Source organism: Oxyura jamaicensis, chromosome Z, assembly GCF_011077185.1.
Source record: "Oxyura jamaicensis isolate SHBP4307 breed ruddy duck chromosome Z, BPBGC_Ojam_1.0, whole genome shotgun sequence".
Taxonomy (NCBI): Eukaryota; Metazoa; Chordata; class Aves; order Anseriformes; family Anatidae; genus Oxyura; species Oxyura jamaicensis.
The window spans coordinates 10,630,557-10,652,735 of record NC_048926.1 but is presented as its reverse complement, the minus strand read 5'-3'; the positions used below and the strand labels follow the sequence as shown (position 1 = coordinate 10,652,735).

Genomic DNA, 22,179 nt, shown 5'->3' with positions numbered 1-22,179 from the left:
GATTTAGAGAGCCCTGGGCTGCCAGCAGGGTGTGGATCAGTCTTCCTCGGCAGGCTGTTACCAGCACTTCAGCAGGCAGCACCCGGCTGTGGCAGTTGCCCATCACAGCACAAGTTGTTACCGTGCCAGGAGGGGAACCCATCCCCTGCCCCACCAGCTGAATTATGCCAGGGCCAGAGAGCAGACAGAGCCCAGCAAGGTGACAGGAAAACCCAAGGCTCAAAGGGCACGTGGCTCAATCCAGCACTGCTCCCACCACCTTCCTCCTCTCCTGTTACCCGCTCCGGGACCCTCGGGGCCGCTCACCTTCTCGGAGACCTTGCGCGCGCTCTCTATCAGCTCCTTCTTGGTGTAGGCATCGCTGGGGCTGCACTGCAGGGCTCCAGCCTTGGTCACCAGGGCGGCGCAGCCGTGACCCAGCTCCTGCACCCGGCGCTTGATGTGGGAGCCGATCTGGAGGAAAATGCACGTGTGAGACAGCCTGAAGGGAACGAAACCCTGCCCGGATCCTCTCTGATGATGCTCTCACCTCCTCGTTCTCAGCGGTGAGCGCTGCTGGCTTGGCCTCCTGTGCCAGCTGCCCATACTCGTTGGTCAGCTGGTTGGCCAGTATGCCCAGCTCATCGGGGTTGGTGGTGGACTTGGTGACCTGCAGGTGGGAGAAGAGCAGGGCTTAGGCAGGCTTTACGGTGGGACAGGGGAGCAGGGAGGGCAGCTGCCCTGCTGGGTGAGGCAGCAGCACCAGTTTCTGCTCCCCGTCTGGAGTGGGGTGAATAGGGAAGAGGTGGCAGCCTCGCTGGCCCCTGCACCCACCATCTCCTGCACAGTCACTGCGATAGCCTTGGCCGTCTTCACCATCGTGGTCTGGTAGTCCACAAAGGTCCCCTCTGGCTCGCCCATTGGCCCCTCGTCCAGCTGCAAGAGACCATCAGGAGAGTTTGGCCCTGCCCAGCGACCCTCCTTGGCTACAGCACAGCAGGAGACCCGTGCTGCCCTGCCTGGGGTTTTGCCCACTATGGCCCTGAGTGCTCCCTCCTCAGCCTGGACCCCAGAACTCCAGTGGGGGAAGATCTGAACATCTTCTGCATCTCTCCCTGCCTCTTTGGCTGCTCAGGTGCAGTGCCTCCCCTCCCCAAGCAGGTCTTGGAGCCAGCATCCCACAGAAGACAAGAAACAACAGTCTCACAAAGGGTTTGACTCTGACTTCTCCTTTCCCCCAGCCCTCTCTGCGTTCCCCTCACCTGGTTGATGGCCTGTGTGATGGAGTCCACCATGCCCCCAACGACACCCGCAGCGCTGGCTGCCTCATTCAGCGTGGTGGTCAGGTCCTCCACAGCCTCCTTCATCATCTGCACGGCCTCCTCCAGAGCTTCCTGCGTGTGGGCAGCTTGCTGCAAGGAGGAGACGGAGTGAGAGAAGGAAGCAACAACAGGGACACCAGCTCTGGGATTTGGTGCCCAGCACACGTGTAGGACACGCAGCACGTGTCCAAGGCTCACCACGTGCACCTCCTGCTCACCTTGGGGTTCCCACCGGCCTCCTTGGCGGTGTACAACATCTGCAGGGCAGACTCGGCCAGCGTTTTGGTCTGGTCCAGGAGGTTCATCTGCTGCTGGTGGTTGGGTGTCTTGGAGGCAGCACCGATAGCCGCCAAGATGAGCGGCTCGAAGTACTGAGCCATCTGGGACACCTAGGGAAGAGCAGCGTCAGTGCCAGCAGCTCCCAGAGGCTGGTCAGAACCTCTCCTCCTGATGTGGGCTACTCCACACGCCTGGTGCCCGAACACCCGCTCCCCACCCACCCCTCCCCGTTACCTTGTGTCCCAGCTGCGAGGCCTCAGCCCGCGCGGCGCTGGCCACGGGCTCGATCAGGTTGTTGATCTCCTGCACGGCCGTGATCATCTGGTTGTGCAAAGCCTGTTGAGAAGGAAGTGCACGGCATGAGGCTGCGGCAAGGCTGGCCTCGCTGAGCTCTGCTGGGGAGGAGTTAGCCTGCCCCCGTTAAGCAGGGCTCCAGAGTGATGCTTGATCACTAAACAACAAGCTCTGGCTCTAAGGGCTGTGACACCAGGTGCAGCACAGCCCTGCTCCATCCCATCAGGACAGACACAAAGCAGGGGCACAAAGCCTGGAACAAGGCTGCTCTATCCAGCACTTGGCTGGGGAGATGCTAAAGGCGCAAGGAGAGCTCCCAAAGCCCTGTGTGAAAGTGGAGGAAGCCAGCAGGGGCTCCAGAAAAGGACGCTGCCCCCCACTCACCTCCTGGGAGATGCCTTCTCGAGGGGCCAGCTGCTGGCTGATGGCTGCGAGGGAGGCCTGGTCCACCTCCCGCATGCATCTGTTGAGGACGTCGATGGCCTCGTCGCACTCCCTCTGCCCAGGAGCTTTGTCCCTGCGTGACACATGGATCAGCACCGTGACAGGCCAGATGAGCCAAAACATCATCGTGGAGTGAGCCCAACTGGGGGTAACCTTCAGCAGGGGCTCCGGCCACGCACACCAGGCAGGCTGAGAGGGCCCCAGCCCGCCCTCACCTCATGTTGGTGATCAGCTTCTTGATGGAGTCCGAGACGGTGCGAGAGTGCCCGGCCAGCACCGACCACTGCGGCGGGTCCTTGGGGTTGACGGCCAGGGAGCGTGCGGTCTGGATGAGGCCGGCAGAGCTCTCCAGCATGGTCTTGGCAGATGAGACAATGGGCTCCATGGCTCTGCGACCCTGTGCAGGGAGATGGAGGCACAGTGGCACGGATGGACAGGCACATTACCCCTTCTCCTCACTCAGGAGCAGCCCCTTGATGCCCAACGCTCGCTGCAGCCTTCTCATTACACCCTCCAGACACCAGCTCTGCTCTGGGTCCCATTTCGAGCTCCTCCCCACCCTGCTGCAGCTCCCACCACAGCCAGGCCACCCCTCCCTGCCCCGGCGGCACCCCACCTCGGGGCTGATCTGGGCAGGAACGGTGGCAAACTCCGGGTTGGAGGCAAAGGCCGTCAGGTTGTCCACAGCCTCTATCAGAGGAGCCGTAGCCGCGCGGCACCGCTCCCGGTTCTCCTCGTTGAAGGCTCCGTCCAGGGCCTGGCATGCAGGAGAGAGCGAGCAGTTAGTTACCCAGCCCTGAGCACGCCCCATGTCCCACCTCCGCGGGGCTGCCCGTGCCACCCCAACGCACCTTGATGGTCTTCACCAGGTTGGCCGTGCTGTTGGCCACCTCCTTGGCCGACTGGACGAACTGCCGCTTGGCGACGGGGTTGGCGGTGCGGGAGGAGGCCAGGCGGCACGTGTTGCACAGGGCCGAGGTGTGCTTGGCCACGATGGTGGCTGCTGACAGCACCTGGTGAGGAGAGCAGAGTGAGGCAGGACCCACAGCGTCTCCCCGCTCTCCAGCACTCCCTTTTAGGCAGGAAAACGCCTGTGGTGGTGACCCACCTCACACTCACCTGTGACTGCGTGCAGGCAGGGTCCACCAGGTTCTGGCAGGCCATCTGGATGGCTTGGTTAGCTCTGGCAAACTGAGTGGGGTCGACCAGGCCCTGCTGTCCCGCCTGGCTGTTGGGATCAGAAACTCCCACCAGGTAGGCAGCCTGCAAAGACGAGAGAGGCAGTGAGGGCTTGCACCGGGGCAGGGGCAGGAGAGGGCTCCCAGCTCCAGGTGTGATGGATGGGGCTGGGACCAAATGCATCTCACCTGGGCTGCTGCCTCCGTGAGCCCGCAGAGAGCCTTGGAGGCGGCGCTGATGGACTCCCCGAACTCGGGCAGCTTGCTGTTCTTGGCGTTCTGGGAGATGCCGGCCATGGACTCGCCCAGCACCTGCAGGACAGAAGGCCACCAGCTGCAGACCACCGCCCGCCCGGTGCTGCAGCCTCAGAGCTCACTGTGCTCCGCCAGCCAGGCGTCTGTAACCCAGAGGAAGACGCTCACCTTGGAGTTCTCCATGACGCTGTCCAGGCAGTTGAAGTAGGACATGTCATTGACAGTCTGCGTGGGGTTCTCCAACAGCTCCTTCACCGTCTACAGGGACATGGGTGTCACATCAAGGGGAAGGGTGTGTGCCCTCCACATCCCACGCATTGCTCTCGCAGCTCCTTTTTGCTCTCTCCTGCCTCTTGTGGCACAGAGGAGCTGCTCCTCTCCCCACCCCAGACATCCCAGCACCCAGCCAAGCAGAAGCACGCCCCGGCTCCTGATTCTCACCTCCAGCTCCCTCAGGGCATTGTCGCACTCCTTCTGTCCTGGCGCCTGCTGGGTGCACATGGTGATCAGCTGGTTAATGCTGTCGGTCACGGCCCTGCCAGGACATGGGGACAGACACACCTGGATCAGTGCCAACGTCACCACCCAGAGCTACCACTATTGCAAACACCTTAACCTGGCCATGGGACATGTCCTGGTGCAGGAAATGGGCAGAGGTTCTAGGTGGAGGACACTCCTACCTGCCCAAGGGCCTGTCTCTTTTGACAGACTGTGACAGAGCAGCCAGGTCAGGATGACATTAGATAAACGGTCTCAGGACAGACCCATTGCAAGCTGAGCCCCGTGGAGGCAAACACCAGGACTCCTGAAGCTGGTGGCCCAGCACACACTTTCTCACTTGCCCACCTCCCTCCACGCAGCCCGAGCAGTTCCTCCTACCGTGCAGCTGCTGCCAGCTGATTCTTGAGGTTGGGGGCTGCAGGGTCAGCGGAAAGCGCCTTTGCTGCCAGCAGCAGCTTGCTGGAGGACATGGAGATGCTCTTCAAGTTTGACACCACCTGCGCCTGGTCTTCCTTGTTCTGCAGGGAGCCAGAAAGTCAGCTAGACCAGGTCCTGAGCTCCATGCCCTCCCCCTGGGTTTCTCCAATGGTTTCCAGGCTGTGCCAGCTCCCTTCACTCAACTTGTCCGCTGGCCACCAGCAGCAAGTGTTTGGTGACAACACTCACTGCACACAAGCCACTTCCTCCCCTGCTCTTGCTATTTAGCACCACCTCCAGGCTCCATCTCGATGGTGTTAGCCACAGCTGCTCACAGCAGGCCCCAAACCACTGCTTGTGGTTGCCTGCCTTCCCCAGCGCTCAGCAGCCTCCCACCATAGCCAGGACTGCCAAAGGCTGTTGGCTCTCACCGGGGACAGGCTGGCCATCTCCACTCCCGCCTGCAGGAACTCGTTGAAGTCCTGTCCAAATTTGCCCGAGGACTTGGCCAGGTCCTGTGGGGTGCCCCGCGATGCCTGCACCAGCTCGTTGGCAGACTGGTTGAGTCCCGCCGCTGCCCGGTTCAGCTGGCTCTGTGCCTCCTGGAAGGTCTTGGTGCTGGGAGGGAACTGGAGGCAGGGAGGGGGTCAGGAGCAGCATGGTGAGCTGCCGGGTGAAGCCCCAGCACCCTCACATGCCTGGTGATGTGCCGGAGAGCATCCAGCACAGCCGGTGCCCCCTGCATCACCTCCCCGTCCCCCTCAGCCCTGTGCTGAGCTCACCGAATCCGACAGCAGCCTCTTGCTGGCCTCTCCCACCATGCGGATGGCAGCGTCCACGTCCCGCTGCCCAGGCAGGCAGTTCACGCAGCGGTTCAGCGCCTGCGACACCGCCTTGGCCACCTGCAGAGGACGAGAGCGGCGGCTGTCCCTCGGCCACCCCCATCAGCCTGCCCCCATCCACCGGCCTCCCCGGGGGCCCGGTCCCACCTGCACCAGGCGCTGCTGGCTGTCGGGGTCTCCGGGCTTGGCCACGGCCTTCCTGGCCTCCTCGATGAGGTTGTTGGCCTTATCCATGACATCGCTGGCGCACTCCAGCATGGCGCCCTGCGCCTGCGGGTCCGACGTGTTGGCCGCCACGCCGCGGGCGGCCTGGCTGAGCGAGCGCAGCGCCTGGGCCACCTCCCGGGCAGCGATGCCTGCCGGAGGGGGAGAGCGGTCAGTCAGCGAGAGCAGGGCCCCTCCACGGGGCACGGCCGGGGCATGACGGCTTGTACCTGTGTAGTTCTCGTTGCCCTGGGCCACCTCGCCCAGGAGGTGGGCGATGGCGGAGGTGACGGCCTTGGTGCTGTTCCCCAGGTCCTGGGCGCACTTCTCCATCTGCAGGGCGAGCAGGGGTTACACCTCGCCTGACAGACCCCCAGAACCCCGTGCCCAACACCCCGTGTGCCCTCTCACCGTCTCTCCGGGCAGAGGTTTGAGCTTGCCATCCCTGGCGGCCGCCTTGGCCTCCTGCAGGTCCCTCTCCAGGCTCTGCACCAGGCCCAGCGCCGAGTCGATCTCCAGGGGCCCACAGGCCTCCTGTGCCTGCGGTGGGGAGAAAGAAGAGCAGCTTCGCACCTCGGCCACAACAGGAGCTGTCCCCTCCTGCCCGGCCTCCTCCGCCAGCCTCTCACCTTCTGTGCGGCCGTGCGGAGCTCGGCCAGGGCGGCGGCCAGGTTCTTGGCGCACTGGCTGAGCTGCATGGCGGAGGCTTGGTCGGTGATGGTGGGCACGGTGGCTTTGGCCGCGGCTACCATCTTCCCACCGGGCTGCCGAAAGAAGGAGCAGTGAGACGGGGTGGCACACAGCTAGCTGTCTCCTCGCTGCCTGGGGCCGGCAGCAGGTTTGGGGGTACCTGCAGGAAGTTCTGGCTGGCGGCGATGAGAGCCAGCTGGGCGCTGGGGCTGTCCGGCTGCGACTGGCTTCCCCGCACGCCCTGCACCAGCATGGGGATCTGGTCGGCCACCACCTGCGACCAGAGGAGAGGAAAGTCACTGCGGGGGACACGGAGAGCGCAGATCCCTCCGGTGGCTCCAGCCAAACCCGCCCTCCCTGCCGCCTGCGGCTCGGCCACCCGCGGATCTGACTGCTGGTGGTTGTGGAGAGGGACTCTTATCGGGGAGTGCAGCAATAGGACAGGGGGGAATGGCTTTAAAGTAAAAGAGGGTAAATCTAGTTTAGATAAAAGGAAGAAATTCTTCACTCAGAGGTGGTGAGGCCCTGTCCCAGGCTGCCCAGAGAAGCTGTGGCTGCCCCATCCCTGGCAGTGCCCAAGGCCAGGCTGGATGGGGCTTTGGGCAGCCTGGGCTGGTGGGAGGTGTCCCTGCCCATGGCAGGGGGGTGGAACTGGGTGGTCTGTAAGGTCCCTCCCAGCCCAACCCATTCCGTGATTCTGTGATCCCAGGAACATGGATCAGAGAGAGTCAGACATGAACCTAGCCCCTCAAGAGCCTCCTTGCAGGCATCCCCCCAGAAACCAGTGCTCTGCAACAACTCCCAGAGCCATCCCTAACCCATTTACAGATGCCAAACCCTGCTAATATTTTGTTCAAGATGCTGCATGACACTAAGTCAGGTTTAAAAAACCTTCAAAACACCCTCACGCTGTATTTACCGGAATCACTGTTCTCAAAATAAGGCTGCTCGGCACAAACACAGCAAAAGATGGGCACGTAACTATAGTTCTCACAGCAGCTTTTCCCACCATTTTGCTCAAAGACCTGCAGGCACCCAGACCTCCCCCGTGCCCCCCCGTGCCCCTTACCTTGCAGCTCTGCACCAGCTGCTGCTGTGCGGCGGGGTTCTTGTTGGAGGCGGCGGCGTGCTGCGCGGCGGCGATGGTCTGGGTGGCGGAGGCGGCCGCTTGCTTGGCTGCATGCTGCAGGGGAAATCAGGGGTCATCCATGGGGGCAGCGTGGCTTGGAAGCCCCCCATCATGAATCGGGGTCCTGCTCCCCTCTCAGCTTCTCCTGCTCTGCCTGCCACAGCATCAGCAGCACCTCTGGTTCTGAAGATCAAGTTCAGCACCGCAAGGCAACGTGGTGTGAACGTGGGAAAGGGGGATGCTCAAATATTGTGGTGACAGCAGGGAGCAGGGGGGGAAGTCTCTACAGGATTAATCACAAACTGTACAAAAGGGATGTCATCTCTCCAGAAAGCATCAGGATCCAGGCTCCTGGCCAGCTCCCACACCATCCCTGCTCCCACTCTGCCTCCCCTGCCCGGTGCTCACCTCCAGCTTGTGCACCAGCTTCTTCTTGATGGCGTTCTGCGCCGCGGCGTTGGTGGCCATGCGGAGCCCCTCCGCCGCCTCCCGCAGCCGCTGCTGCTGCTCCTCGCTGTCCGGGTGGGCTGCAGCTCCCTGGTCAAAGCAGGAAAGCCATCACACCTTTACATCCCACACTGCATGGGGAGCAGCCCCACTGCTCCAGCAGCCCCTCGCCTGCACCACGAACCTTTGCAGCCTCGACCATCTTGGCAGTGGCGTCGGCCAGGATCTTGGCCGCGCTCAGCAGCTTGCGCGAGTTCTCCAGGTCCGTCTCTCCCTCTGCGTCGGCTTTGATGGCATTGACGAGGTCGGAGGTGGCCTGTGCCAGAATACGAGCCTGCCGCACCATTTCCCCTGGGGCAGAAAGGAAGGTTGGCCGTCGGCAAGTCCCAGGGGCTCCCTGATACCTCCCCGCTCCACCACACCAGCCTCCAGGCACAAGACCACAGCAAAGGCACAGCAAACAGGCATGGAAACACGTCCCTGGAGTGGCTGCTCCATCTCCCCGTGCTCCCCCGAGCCCCCCACCCACTCTGCTCCTCCCTGGGGGCCACCAGCCGCTCGCTCTCACCCGCGTCGCCCATGGAGCTGAAGATGTTCTCGGTGACGTTGAGGATGGTGTCGGTGGCCTGGTCGTAGCGCCCGATGGGCTGCCCGCCCGTGGCGTGCTGCTTGATGTGCTGCAGCAGGTCATTCAGGGCCTGGGTGACGGCGGTGGCTGCCACCCCCACCTGCTTCAGCAGCTGGTCGTCGCTGGTGGCCGCCTTGGAGGCCTCCACACAGCCCTCTGCCGACTTGGCCACCAACTTGCCGGCCTCGATCAGCTGCTCCTGGCACACCGGGGAGCTGATGGTGGGAGCCACCACCTGCAGGGGAGGAGAAAGCTGTGCAGCTGCCACCGCGCAGCTCCTGCTCTCCACCCAGCATCCAAAACCCAGACGACCGCTGTCGCTGACCTCAGAAGAGGACAGAAACCAGGAGGTGTGGTCCCAAACCCAGCGGGGTGAGGGTTGGTGCCGCTTACCTTGGTGCAAGCCACCAGCTGGGAGGTGGAGAGGGCGCACTGCGTGGCAGCCGCGATCACCTGCGTCTGCAGCGCCGAGTCCTCCGTTTTCTGAGCCACGTTCTTGGCTTTCAGCACCAGGGCGGCAGCGGCGCTGGCCACGGCCTTGGCCAGCTGCATGAGCATGTCCTGCAGGGATGGAGGAGGTCAGCGCCGGAGTCACCGCGGAGCCAGGCACGGCCGCCCGCGCGGCTCTCTCGTGAAATATTCAGCAGGGAAACATGAGCTCGGGAGGCCTTTCCGCCACCTCGGCCTCGCAACGAACTCCTGGAGCGGCTTGTGTGGCTGGCAACTCCTCGAGTGCATCCCTATGGTGTGCCACAGCCGGTACCAGGACGCTGCCCTGGATAAAAGCACCTCCAGGAACCGCTCGGACAACCTCCGGCATCACCCCTGCTGCCACAGGAACAACCTGCGCCACATCCTCAATGGTACCACAGCGAGAACCACAGTGCCAGGACGCCCTGCCAGCAGGCAGCTTCCCTCGCAGGATGCCTGACCCGACAGCACGCTGCAACCCTCAGGACTCGCCTCATGCCGTGCTGCTGGCACCCACCAGCAGCAGGGCCAGGCTGCAAGCACCCGGGGCACCGAGTGCAGGGCAGGGAGCTCAGACGAGGTGTTGTGCCCAGGGCACGGCTCCCCGGCTGCTGCACGGGCACCCTCCTGCTGCAGACAGCAGCTACGCCGCTGCCAAGCCCCGGTCTTCCTTCTGAGGGTGTGCTTGCAGAGGGTAAACGAGGCAAAACCACCACCAGGCTCTTGAGCAAGCCCTGAAGCTGCACCCTGCTACTAGAGCAAAGCCTCCGGCCACCAAGCAGAAATGCCACACCGTCCCCTCGCCTCCTGCGAGCAAAGGCTGCTCCTGAGGCCGTCCATCACCCTTCCAGACAGGACAGCAACCCGAGAGCACATGCACCGAGCTCAGGATCCACCAGTTCCCCAAAGCACCGCAGCTGCCCGAGGCAGAGAAGCAGCCCCCCGGCAGAGGAGCCCAGAGGAAGGAAGCAGATACACTTGGGTCTGGTGGCGGAGGGGCAGGCTGGGGCACATCGCCCTCCGGTTCCTAAATCTGCCCCTTGGCCCTGCTGCCCTCCACCGGCTGCACGAGGTGGGATTGCCAGGTCTGCAGCAGGGGCCCTGCAGGATGGAGCTGCCTGTCCTGGCTCTCTCTCCCAGGGTTTTCTGCTCATACTGTGGCCACAGTGAACTGAAACGTCTCCTTTCTGGAGCCTGTTTTGGTCCATACTAGGGCTGGTTCCCTCTCCCAGCACCGTCTGCTGCCTCCCTTGTGCTGGGAGCAGCAGTTATGGAAAAACTGTGTGGCTGGAGGCCAGCTCAGCAAAAAAAAAAAAAAAAACAGCCACGAGGCTCCAGCCGCCTCGGTTCCCTGCTCTGGGCAGCCTCATAGACCCGGGCACAGCTCGCCCGGGCAGCGACCCGAGTGCATGGACTTCAGAGAGCTGATTACAAGAAAAGCAGATTTTCCACCAGAGCCCTTGTCCCAAGAGTTCAGCTGATCGTCCCCAAAGGAGCAGCCCTCACATCCGAGAAGGGCAGACACCACCGAGCCATGCCTACAGCTCCCTTTTACCGTCTTTGGGTCAGAAGCAGACAGGATCCGAGCGCGCCGGCTTTCTGGTATCTACATGAGAATCCACAAGACAAGAGGCGTTACAGGACCGCGGCTCCAAGGACGGGGATGGGAATCGGCCTGTCCCCTCCCTGGGCAAAGTCACCCTGCACGGGCCAAGCTTCGGCACGGACCTCTCCTGCCGGCAGAAGGTCCCCGCGGGGCGCTCCTGTGCAAGGCAGAAGGTTTTTTCGAGCACGCGTCCCTGTGCGCAGCCAGGCCCACCCACCTGGAACCGAGGGTCGGTGTCGCTCTCCCCGATCTGCTGCAGCAGCTCCCCGCTGGTCTGGCCCACGAGGCCGGCGGCCTGCAGGAGGTTCTGGCGGGGCTGCAAGGAGGGAGTTAAAAAAAAAAAAAAAAAAAAAAAGCATGGGTTTTGAGCAAGCCCCCAAACCGAGCTGTTCCCCCAGCTCCCACCCCCCGTATCCCCACGTCCCTCTGCCCCTCGCACCTCGGCGCTGGCAGGCTGTGCCGTTTTCAGCAAGTCGGAGACGGCGCTGGCCAGGTTCTTGGCCGCCTGCAGGAGCTGCCGCCCGTTGCCTCCCTCATCCTCCATCAGGGCGGCCAGCAGCTTCACGCCCTTGGACATCTCGGTCAGGTTAGAAGATATGGTGGTGACGGCACAGCCCACGGCTGTGTAGTCCGTATCTGCTGGGTCCCCTGCGCGGGAAGGAGAGGAGATGTGGGGACAGAACATGTTCAGTAACAACCCAAAAGCACCTCTGCATGTGGAAGTGGTGTGATTCTTCCTGTGAGCACCTGGGGAAGCCTCCTGGCTCCTAAGTCCAAAAAACGGTCACAATTATTTGGGAAGGACAGCATGGGAAAGGAGAGCTGGACCACGCTGCGGCCGTGACCGTGGTTTAGGGGAGGACAGGTCAGCCACAAGCAGGGAAAGGATGGGGAGCAGCCTGTGCACCGACAGGGATGTTGTGGGGTCAAAAGGCAGGGAGTGCTACTGACTCTACAGGCACATCAGAAGAGGTCTGGGCTCCGTTGGCTCTGGTTGAGCCAGGCTGCCTCCCTCCAGTCTCCAAGGGAGGGCAAGAACCTCGATCTTCATTCAAAAGCTGGAGAAGGGAGACCAAGCCTTCCCCAGCGGTGGGCAATCCCTACTGTCCAAGCCCTCCACCTACCTGCGGTGAGGTTGACCACCGAGGCTGTGCCGGCAGTGATAGCATCCACCTGGGAGTGGATCTCGTGCTTGGACTCATCCATCTTGTTCTTGCGCCAAGCTTTGGAAGCCTGAAATGGGGAGAACGGGGTCAGGAGGTGGAGGTGGTGGTGGTGGTGGGGAGTCCCAGAAAGGTGCAAGAACAACGAGACAAGGAGAAGGGAAGGAAGAGCAGCTACCACCCAAAACTCAGCTCATCCTAAAGCTGCAAGCCTGTGCCATCCACCCCACCAGCAACCAACACCCCTCCCAGCGGGGCTCCCCAGCACGGACAGCCCGGCACCCCTTTTCCCCAGGCACTCACGGCATCCTGCCCGAGGGGCGGCAAGGTCTCGAAGTCATCCAGGGTGGCCTGGGCTGCGTTCACAGCCTGCATGCTGGAGTTGATGGTGCCCGTCAGCGCCTGCTGGGCTGAAGTCTGCAAGGCAAGGGCAGGGTGAGGTGCGCTGGGGGAAGCGCTCTGGGAAGGTGCTGCCGTAAAAAGGGGGCAGACAGCAAAAAGGGGGTTCCCCCTCTGCACACCCCACTGGGAAATGCCCCATCCCACTGCAAAGTGGATGCCCAGTGGAGAACCCAGCCCGTAACCAGCTCTCTGGGAGCAGGAGCAAAGGCTGGGGGGACGCAAAGCTTTTGCAGCGAGCCCTGTGGTCAGGCACTGAAGGGAACAGACTCCTTGTGGCCCTGCTCAAATGTTTCCTTGGCTGCAGAGGAGGATGAAGGGGAGGGCAGCACCCCCAGCAGCAGCGGGGCTGTGCCACGAACCACAGCACCAGAACAGCCCCGCAGGTGCCCGTGCCCTGCAGCGGTGGGCACGGGGAGCGCTTACCAGGGGCGGCATGTGCCCTCGGTGCATCTGGCCACTGGTGATCTGCAGCTGGGCCTGGGGCATGGTGCCCACCTGGAAGTTCTCGGGGCCCCCAGCCCCCGTGCGCATGATGGCCGGCAGGGCCACCGAGCCCAGCTCCGCCTTGCCGACGCGGTTGAACTGCTGCTGCAGCACAGTCGACCTGCAACGGGGGAAAACAGCAGCTAGATCCAGGAGCGCGCAGACAAACCTCCTCCCCGGAGCAGCACCACTGCTGTGCACGAGCCCCTGGGGGTGAAGGATGCCCACAGAAAGCTGGGGGCTGCAGGCGTGCAGCACGGCGGACTTACTTCTTTGGAGACACGGAGTCTTCCAGCATGGTGGACTCCTCATCCCCCTCCAGGCCAAAGTGGTCTTTGCTCTTTTTCTGTGGGGGTGAAGAGAAAACATGTCAGCCTGCGTGCACCTCCCAGCCTCCCCACCGCTGCCCAGGCTGGGGCACCCCCAAACCCCATGGCACGTCCCCAGCCCCCCCAGCAGCACCGCGTGCCCAAGGGGCACCTTGCAGCACCCCAAGGAGAGGAGCCAGCTGTAGGTAGGCTCCCCGCACACCCAGGCACTCGCCTTTTTCAGGATGATGTCGATGTAGCCGGCGATCAGCTGGGCGATCTGCTCCCCCTCCGTTGTCTGCACGGAGTAGTAGCCATCCTGGTAATCTCCAAAATCCTGCAACAGCATGGCACGGGGTTGCACCAGGGCAGGGCGCTTGCGCCTGTCCTGAGCCCCTCTGGTATGTGCTAAGCACCCGTGGCCAGCTGCTGTGCCAGGAGCGGGGCTCAGCACCTCCATGCACCCATCTCGGGGCTGGCAGAGGCAGGAGGAGCAGGGCAAGGCAGCCACACAGAGGGGAACAACTCAAGGGACGAGCAGAAGGGCGAGGGCTGGCCCCTACCAGGGTGAAGCTCTTGGGGGAGGCTGCCCAGCGCTTGATGTTGGTCAGGCTCCACTCCTGAATGACTTCCTTGGTTTTCTCGTCCACACGCATCACGCACTCCTTGGTGATCCCCAGCAGCCGCGGCACCAGCTTGTTCTTCCCCTTCATCTTCTCCTGCGGGACGGGACAAAGGGATGAGGGGCTGCCCCAGAGCTCGCTCGGGAAAGACTCAGCAAAGACTCCCAAGGCCACGCTTCCAGGTGATGGCAGCAGCAGCGTGGGTCTTGGAACGGGCATGGGGAAAAGCAAGAACCAAGGGGTGAGAAGGCAGCACGGAGGGAAAGCCAAGACAAGGGGCAGGCATAGCAGGGACACAAGGAAAGCTGGAGCAACATGGGTTGGGGTGAGGAGGGGACGGCGGGACAGGAATGATGAAGGGATGCTGGAAAAAGGGAGTTCTGGCCAGCTAGCATGAGAGGTGGGGCTGGGGAGCCGCTGCTCTACCTTGACCAGGAAGAAGGAGACGCCGTAGGTCTTGAGGGAACGGGCCAGCTTCACGTAGCGAACTTTGGCCTCGATCTCGCTCATGTTCCCGCAGCTCTTGTGGGCCTGCAGCAACGAGAGGACATCAGGACAGCTCCACGGACCCCTGGCTGCGACACCATGCCGCCACCATCCCCATCACAGCCTTCCCAGGCTCTCCCCGCTCCGCCCTGCACGTACCATGAAGATCTTGCGCTCCCCTTTCTGCTTGATGTACTCCTTGGGCAGGAAGTCCTTGAGCCTGCCAAAAGACAGCAAAATCAGCTGTTACAGCACGGCCCAAAGCCATTCCGCTTCGCCTACGAAGACACCCAGCCTCAGAGAAACCCCTGCCAGCACGGAGAGTTTTTGGGAACAGGAAGGATGTGGGAGAGGTCGCTGCACTAATGACAACTCCAGGACACGCAGGACCTCTCCTCCTCGGAGCCACCCGTCCGCCCTCCGGGATGACGGAGCCCCAGGGGCTGCGGCTCGGCGCTAGGGGAGGGGGCTGGCAGAGGCAGCGGCACCCCCGGGACACTCACTCCAGAAAGCCTGGCTTGTGCTTCTGCTCGTTGTGCGGCCCGAACTGGATCTGGCACTGGTAGCCGGCGAACTCGCACGCTTTGTCGAAGGAGACGGGGTGGGAGCCGTTGAGGATGTCATCCCGAGCCTGCGTGGGAAGAGAAGGCAGCGGGATCTGAGCACCCTGAAACACCCCCACGGCTGCCCCTGGCCCAAAACCTCAACGTGAGCCCTGACAGGCACAGGGCAGCGGAGCGAGGCACGCCGTACCTGCACGTAGAGCAGGTTGAGCTGCACGGGGTCTCGCGAGTCCACATTCTGGTCGGAGTAGAAGAACTTGCGCCGCAGCAGCAGCGTCTCGTTGTCGTCAATGCCCTGCTCGCGCAGGGTCCGGCCGTGGTCCAGCCAGTTCACTGCAGGTGAGGGCAGAGCATGAGCAGGGATGGACAGACACCCGGGCAGGGACAGACAGCCGGGCAGGAGGCCCCGCTCCCATCCCCGCCGCCCCCTGCGTGGGCTGGATCCATCCCAGGCACTCCCCACCACGTACACTCGTCGTCCGTGTGCAGTTTCTGCTTGAGCTTCTCCATCTTCTTCTCATCCCGCAGCAGGGTCTTGTCCTTCTTGAGCGTGCCGGTGACCTCCTCCTTCTTCTCCTCCATGATCTCCCGGACGAGGGAGTACTCATCGTAGTTGGTGATGCCTGCAGGAGTGCGTGGCACTGAGCTGGTGCCGCTCCCCTCCTCCCGAGACCCTCCTGTCCCTCACCACCGCCCGTCCCCTCACCGATTCGGGCGCATATCGTCATCAGCATGTCTGTGACGGTTTTGGAGTCATCGACCATGACCGTTTTCACCGTCCCGTCCAGCATGCGGATCTTCAGGGGCCGCTGCTTCTTCTTGTACTCCATGGTGTCCTGCAGGCACAGCGAGCACAGCTCCCAGCGCGGGCTCCGGGCACCCGCAGCTCCCCCCGACCCTGGGGCGACGCGGGGCGCGCGACGCGGGCTGGGTGCTTACCCCATTGCGGAGCATGTAGTAGTCCAGAGCCTTCCCAGCCTCCAGCCAGATCCCTTTCTTTGGATCTTCATCCGAGAGGAACAGCCCGAAATCGTTGGCTGGAAAACAGAGAGCCTCTGTCGGCACAGCCCCGGGCTGGATGGGGCCAGGAACGAGCGCTGCAGCGAGCAGCCACCACTGCCACGAGCAGGGGGAAAGCCCGAGTGGGCACAAAGCTGGCAAACGAGCGTCGGGGTAGGTGTTTTACATCCACTTATCTATGGGAAATGTCATCTACAGCACACCTACGCAATGCTGGCTCGGAGGTGACAGTCACAGCTGAGGGGGGAGCTTGGAGCTGTGCTTGACAGCTGAAATCTTTGGTGCTAAACGTAACAAAGCACGGCGATAAGATGCTGCAAAACTTAACAGACAAGGCACGATGATAAAACGCTGGGGATTACCGGGAAGGGTGCTGGGAACGAGGCGGAGGGCATCGCCTCCCCTGTCTGTAAAACCTCAGCACACCCAAACGCTGGGTGCTGCTGCCCCTTGAAAATACACCGAGATGGACCAGGAGGAGCAGCCGCTCGGCACAAGGGACTAAAAGAGATGGCACTCCTTGCTCTGGGGAGGAGCAGGCTGGAGGAGGACGTGCTGGAGGTCTACAAGGTCTCAGACATGGTGAATTGGCGCAGAAGCGATGTTCTGCAAGTCCTGCCAGCTTGTGCCAGGAGACTGGGTGGGTCGGCTGCTGCCAGAGCCCAGGGACAGCCCCGGTCCTCTTGTTGCGAGAAGCAAGACGGGCTCTGGCCCGGGGAAAAGCCCTTCTCCTCCCCTCCGGCAGCTGCTGGGCCAGCCATTGGTTTTGTAAGCGGGCGTTGCTGGCGGGGAAGGGGAAATTCCTGAGCTGCCCTGCGCCTGCCCGGCTCACGCTGTGCCGAGGATCCTGCTAAACAGAACAGGAGAGCCGGGGAGGCTGGCCTTTGCTTTGCCTTTTTTTTTTTTTTTTTTTTTTAATAAAAGAAAACAACTATTTTCGAAGCCAATTTTAAGAGGATAATTCTAAAGCTCTGAAAACTGAGCAGCTTGTCTGGATCTTTGGCTCGGGAGGGGAGAGGCGCTTCCCGAAACAGGGCAAGAGCAGAGCTGGAAGCTGTGCACAGAGGGTGCGGGGATGCCACATTTCAGCCACAAAACCCAGGCCAAAAGCAGGGGAATTGGGTAACGCCTGGCGCAGCAGCTTGAGACCCCTCTCCTGGTGTAGTGAGAGGAGCAGGGCAGGAAAGCATGCTTGGGATGGGTTCTCTGGGGGACAGGGGCAGGGTGTGCCCAGATTTAAGCAGCAGGACCCTGCTAAAGGTGACAAAATAAACAAGCAGCTCAAAAAGGGATCCACGAGGGCCACCGGGTAAGGGCAGCAAGGAGAAACAACAGCTGCAAGGATCACAGAGGGAAAGAAGAGCTCTGAGCAGATAAGTGGAAGATCTGTATGCAAGGTTCCCAAAACTGCAACCCAAAGGCTTTCGGAGAGCTGGGGGCACGGCGGCGAGGAAGGGGAGGCAGCGAGGAGCAGCAGTGCTGAGCTCAGCCCTGTTCCCAGCAGGGTCGAGCTCCAGCTGTTCTAGGGAAAAGCCGTGAGCAAGGGGGCAGGAACTCGGGCACGAGCAGCTCCCTTTAAGGTTTTCTCCTCGCCCTTTACGAGCAGCTTGGCTTGGGCCCAGGGGCAGGAAATGCAATGGCTGCGGATCTGTATAAACACACCGTCCCCCTCCGAAACCGAAAGCTGCGGTCACACAGAGCGAGAAGGCATTTCCTCTGCTCCGCCAGGAATCCGCTGCTCCCAGATGTCGTCGCCTTCCCCTCCTCCTCCTCCTCCTCCTCCTCCTTCTCCTCCTTCTCCTCCTCCTCTTCCTCCCGCGGTCCCCACGCCGCGGCCACTCCCTGCCCAACGCGGGGCTCGGCGGAGGGCCGCAGGAATCAATCGCCCGGGCACGACTCGCATCGTGAGGTCGTTTGTCATCGGCTTAATTCTGAGCCTGACGGCAGCGGGGAGATATTACAGCTGAAAGAGCTCGGCGAGGTAGCGGCAGACCAGCACGTCACGGCCTCGCGGAGGGCCGCCGGGGAGGGATGTATATTCCCCAAGAAAGGAAAAGTTAACTTATATGGTGCAGGAGCACCCGCTGGGAGCACTGCGGCTGTTCAAGCCCACCTAGGCTTGGCCAGATTAATGAATGTACACTGGAGAGAGGAGACAAGAGACAGGCGGGGAGCTGGCTTGGAGGGCTTGACCAGTATTTCATCTCCCGTGCTGCCCTGAGCCCCCACATTTCATCCCAAGCAGAAATAAGGGAGCACAAAGAGCCCCAAGGTCTGGTCCCGTGCCCCAAAAGCACGCTGATGGGGAGCATCGCGGTGAGAGGGGAGCACTTGTCAGGCTGCAGGAACCATTGGTCATTCTCATTTATTTACTTATTTTTAAGCAAGCGACCTTACAAGGTGACGACCCGCACCCTGAGCAGGCAGGTCAAGTCACCTCTCGGAGCTTTTTGGGGCCGCCACCCCGCACGATGGGGACACTGCCTTCGTTTCTGGGAGCCTGTGCACCCAGCGAAGGGGCGCCAAGCAGCAATATCAGGGCAACCTCTCCCAGCACGCTGGCAGAGCAGGACCTGCAGCGCACCTGTACCAGCATCGCTGCACCATGGGGAGGTTGGAGGCCTCCAAAAGCAGCCACGGTGCTCAACGAACACGAGAGCATCCTCGTGGATGAGGGCTGTCTCCTACAAAAAAACCACTTTGCACAAAAGCTTCTGAGGTTCAGAATCAAGTTTCTTTGCCCCCAGTGGTGCCTAGCAGGGCCAAGATCTCCTCTTCCTCAAACCTTGCTCTGCCCATGTCAAGGGGAGCACGCAACAGGCTCTCGTCTGGGTGCAGAAACCCAGACCTGCGTGGAATGAAACAGGAAAGGGAAGGTGTGAGATGTCAAATTTTTTTAATTTCTTTTTTTTTAGGGGACTGAACAGCCATATGCTGAGCAGCAACAGGTCATGGAGAGCAGCCTGGAATAAATTTGGCTAGTCCAAAGCTGCAGCAGTGGGAGAGGGGCTTGGTGTCCTGACAGTACCAGTGCCTAGAGTGAGCCTGTCCCAGGCAGGCGAGAGGTGTTGAGGGGTGTGAAAAGAAGAAAAAGGAGATGCAGAAGGGAAAGCAGAGACCGAGCAGCAGGAGAGGATGGGGGACAAGCCCAGGAGCAGGGCAGAGCCTTGTCCCTGCACTGCACGGAGGAGATGGGGTCACCGCGCACTTACGCTGTCCCATCTGCGCCTCGGGCACCCGCTCCCGGATCATGCGGCAGGCGTCGTACACCATGGTGGAGGGCTCGAACTGCATCGTCTTCACCACATTGCCGATGCTGATCTTCAGCGAGAGGGCAACCATGGTGGCGGCTGGACCGTCCCCACTCCTGTGTCACCTGCCGGGGGACACAACCGGGTCAGCTCTCGGTGCCAGGACCCCAGGAGGAGATGCGTGTGCTCGCCCCACCAAACGCGCCTGGATGCCGTGGTGGGGGAGCAGAGATCAGGGCTCGGCTCCCCAGCCGAGCAAGGGTTGGTGGTGGCAGCTACCGAGGTCCTTCATGGACACGAGGGCTTCAGATGAAGCTCCTCGCTCGTCACCTCGCTGTACCAAGGGCGGCTTTGAGCTCTGGCCAGGACGGTGCCTTCCCCATCCTTCACCCCGGCATCACGGAGCGGATTCTGCAGCCCTCACCCAGCAGCGAGGAGGAAGCGCGTGCCAGCAGGGCGGCGAGATAAGTTGGGACAGCGTGACGGAAGGGGGTTAATTATAACCGCCATGACACAGAAGCCACAAGAAGGAAAACCCTGCTCTGACCCGAGGCCACCAGTGTCCGGCCCCACTATCAGGGCCGAGCAGAGGTCCCACATGGGGACCCCAAGGTGCCAAGCCTGGAAAACCCGTACGTGCTTCCTGGGGGCGCAGAGCCCTAGGGGAGGAGATGGAGACCCCTGCACCGGGGGGCACGGGCGATGCAAACCTCTGCCCCACCGCCGAGGGGCCACGTGGGTGTCCCCTGCCCTCCGGAGCCCGCTGGACGGAGCGACCCCGCTCCTCCACCGGCGCTGACCCGCTCCAGGCTCCCTGCAGCCAGGGATAGCTGGAGGAGGCAGGAATCCCAGCGGATGCACACCGCATCTGCCCGGGGCCGGGCGGGAGGAGCGCGGTGCCGCCTCCGCCAGCGCATGGAGCCGCTCCAGCTGCGCATTCCTGAGCCGTTCGGCAATGCTGCGTGCAGCAGGAGCCCTCGCGGAGGCCCTCGGCCCCCGCCGACGAGGAATGCAAGGCGAGCGGGCGGGGGGCCCCCCCCCCCCAGCACGCCCCCTGCCCCGCAGCCCCCCGGCAGGATGAGTCCCCGCGGCGGGTGAGGAGCAGCCAGCGGTGGAAAGGGGTTTTCGAGCGCTCCGCAGACAGGGCGGGCTGCTGCGGTCAGCGGGCCGGCGCTCGTCATCTTCCCTACATCTAAAAATATTCCGGAGCTGAGCACCCGGCTGCCTTCCATCCCTGCCCCGGGGAAAGGAGGACGTGCAGCCTCCAGGGCAGGGACAGGGACCACGAGGAGCACAGCATCGGCTGATAAAATTAGCTCCATCCCAGCCCAAACCTGGATAACGCTGCGGAGGGAACGTGGTGCTGGAGCAAAAAGGATGGTGCGAGCAGGCAGGAGCCCTTCCAGCCGCGCTGACCGTCACAGCAGCCCCGCTCTTGACCTTTTTAACCAAAACAGCGAGTTCAGTTTTTGGAGGAACCGAACACTTTTTGGAGGCGTTTCCATCCCCAGAGGGGAAACGCACCATGCTGCAGCAGGGCAGGGGCCGCTCCGTGCCACGCACACTCCCCACGACCACCAGCACGTGGCCAACGCCGCGCTGAAAGCAGGGTGCAAAAAAGCAAAGCTCAGGGGGGAGGAAAAGGGTGTTGCAGCTTCAACGCCCGGCGTAACGCTGCGCTCACGTGCAAGGCGCTGAGCACCCTGAGCGAGTCGCCTGTAAAGCAGAAGTGGTCTCTGCTATTCACAGCAGCACGCCCCAAAGCCCTCGGGGGGGCCACACCGGGGCCAGGAGCACGCACGGACCCAAGAGCGACGGTGGGCTCCGGGATGGGAGAGCACGGCCAGCCTCCTGCCACCCCGGGGGGGGGGGGGGGGGGGAAAGTTAAAAGGGAGATAAAAAAAAAAAGGAGCTATGTGAACGCACACTGAATTTTCTGGCCGGGCTCCAGGGAAGGCAAACAAGCCAACGACTGCTCGCTGGCAAGCGAGGGCAGACGGGGCGGCCGGAGGCGCTTCTGCGGCGAGCCCCGGTGACGCAGAGGGTGCCTGCCCTCCCCGCGCGCTGCCCGGCACCGGGCGTCGCATCCCCGGGCAGGGAGAAAATAAAAGCTTTACGTTGGTAATAATAATGATAAAAAACGTAAAAAAGTTTTAGGGTCTGCTGCGCGGGAGGACAGCCTGCGCGGCACGGCGGCGGCACGCTCCCTGGAGCCGCAGACCCGCACCGAACGGACCCATTCCCCAATTTTCCCTGTTTTCCGGGCCCATTTCCCAGGTTTTCCCAATTTTCGCCCCAGCGGAGCCGCAGCGGGCTCCGGGCGCCCCCGGGAAGGGGCCCGTCCCCGGTGCAGGAAGCTCCCCCAGCCCTTCCGCCCGCGGTCGCAGCCCCGCCGCGGGGGCTCGGTGGCGAGGCAGGATCCGGGGAGCTCCGGGATTGTAATTTATTACTTTTTTGGGGGTTGTTTTTATTCCTTTTAACCAGCCGCGACGCCCGCCAGCCGCAGCCCAGCCCTCGGGGTTAACTTGTAACCGGAGGGCACGGAAATCCCAGCCGGCACCGTGCCGGTGGAGGAGGTGCGTGCCGGCCCCGTTTGGCCCAATTTTGCCCAGTTTTGCCCCATTTTCTGCGAGCTGTCAGCCGGGACGAAGCCTTCCTCCTCCTCCTCCTCCTCCCCGCCCGCGGGGTCACGGCGCGGCGGCTCCGCTACCAAATACGGGGCTGCCGCCGGTGGCCGGTCCCGGTGCACCGGGAGCAGGACGAGGAGGCGCGGGGAGGGGGAGGGGGGGAACACCCACACGGTGCCCCGACCCCCGACCCCCGCAGCGTGCCCCCGGTCTCCCCTCCCCCCCGCCCCCCCCCCCCCACCCCACGGTAAGAACCGGGGGCGGACACGTCCCGGTGCCCCGGGCCCCTCCCGGTGCCGGGCCGCCCCGCGGTGCGCCGTGCCCGCTCCCCCGGCCCCGTGTACCTGGAGCAGCGCGCCGGGCCCGCCGAGCCTGTGCGGCAGCGGGGCGGCACCGCCCGCTTCCCGCCCCCCCACCCCCACCCCCCCGTTCCCCGCCGCGCATGCGCCGGGACCGGGCGCCACCGGGCGGAGCGGGGCGGGGCAGCGCGGGACGGGGCCGTACCGAGCCCTCCCCGGTCCCCGGGCATCGCCCCGAGGCGCCCCGGTCCCGATCGTGTCCTCCCCA

The 22,179-nt window shown here is 62.9% G+C and overlaps 1 protein-coding gene across 4 annotated transcripts in view; it reads right to left on the bottom strand.

The window, feature by feature from the left end:
- Positions 1-22,090, bottom strand: part of TLN1 (talin 1) — a 30,334-nt gene extending 8,244 nt beyond the window's left edge. For 2 of the 4 annotated variants that reach the window (XM_035309278.1, XM_035309279.1), the window contains exons 1-45: positions 21,957-22,090; positions 18,947-19,110; positions 15,654-15,751; positions 15,421-15,550; positions 15,185-15,337; positions 14,905-15,047; positions 14,655-14,782; positions 14,311-14,371; positions 14,092-14,196; positions 13,606-13,761; positions 13,278-13,379; positions 13,004-13,080; positions 12,675-12,855; positions 12,153-12,266; positions 11,811-11,919; positions 11,126-11,334; positions 10,904-11,002; positions 10,636-10,686; positions 9,003-9,170; positions 8,550-8,844; positions 8,166-8,332; positions 7,943-8,071; positions 7,475-7,588; positions 6,566-6,679; positions 6,345-6,479; positions 6,127-6,255; positions 5,946-6,048; positions 5,659-5,867; positions 5,452-5,571; positions 5,101-5,298; positions 4,631-4,770; positions 4,193-4,286; positions 3,920-4,009; positions 3,686-3,808; positions 3,438-3,581; positions 3,170-3,331; positions 2,935-3,075; positions 2,534-2,715; positions 2,259-2,391; positions 1,815-1,916; positions 1,520-1,690; positions 1,242-1,391; positions 814-915; positions 530-649; positions 307-453 (exon numbers count right to left, since the gene is read on the bottom strand). In XM_035309278.1, coding sequence (XP_035165169.1) covers positions 307-453; positions 530-649; positions 814-915; positions 1,242-1,391; positions 1,520-1,690; positions 1,815-1,916; positions 2,259-2,391; positions 2,534-2,715; positions 2,935-3,075; positions 3,170-3,331; positions 3,438-3,581; positions 3,686-3,808; positions 3,920-4,009; positions 4,193-4,286; positions 4,631-4,770; positions 5,101-5,298; positions 5,452-5,571; positions 5,659-5,867; positions 5,946-6,048; positions 6,127-6,255; positions 6,345-6,479; positions 6,566-6,679; positions 7,475-7,588; positions 7,943-8,071; positions 8,166-8,332; positions 8,550-8,844; positions 9,003-9,170; positions 10,636-10,686; positions 10,904-11,002; positions 11,126-11,334; positions 11,811-11,919; positions 12,153-12,266; positions 12,675-12,855; positions 13,004-13,080; positions 13,278-13,379; positions 13,606-13,761; positions 14,092-14,196; positions 14,311-14,371; positions 14,655-14,782; positions 14,905-15,047; positions 15,185-15,337; positions 15,421-15,550; positions 15,654-15,751; positions 18,947-19,076 — 5,928 coding nt within the window. In that variant the 5' untranslated portion in view covers positions 19,077-19,110; positions 21,957-22,090. The remainder of the gene's footprint in view (positions 1-306; positions 454-529; positions 650-813; positions 916-1,241; positions 1,392-1,519; positions 1,691-1,814; positions 1,917-2,258; positions 2,392-2,533; positions 2,716-2,934; positions 3,076-3,169; positions 3,332-3,437; positions 3,582-3,685; positions 3,809-3,919; positions 4,010-4,192; positions 4,287-4,630; positions 4,771-5,100; positions 5,299-5,451; positions 5,572-5,658; positions 5,868-5,945; positions 6,049-6,126; positions 6,256-6,344; positions 6,480-6,565; positions 6,680-7,474; positions 7,589-7,942; positions 8,072-8,165; positions 8,333-8,549; positions 8,845-9,002; positions 9,171-10,635; positions 10,687-10,903; positions 11,003-11,125; positions 11,335-11,810; positions 11,920-12,152; positions 12,267-12,674; positions 12,856-13,003; positions 13,081-13,277; positions 13,380-13,605; positions 13,762-14,091; positions 14,197-14,310; positions 14,372-14,654; positions 14,783-14,904; positions 15,048-15,184; positions 15,338-15,420; positions 15,551-15,653; positions 15,752-18,946; positions 19,111-21,956) is intronic. The other 2 variants (XM_035309281.1, XM_035309282.1) reach the window with 1 other exon arrangement.
- Between the last annotated feature and the right edge of the window lie 89 nt (positions 22,091-22,179).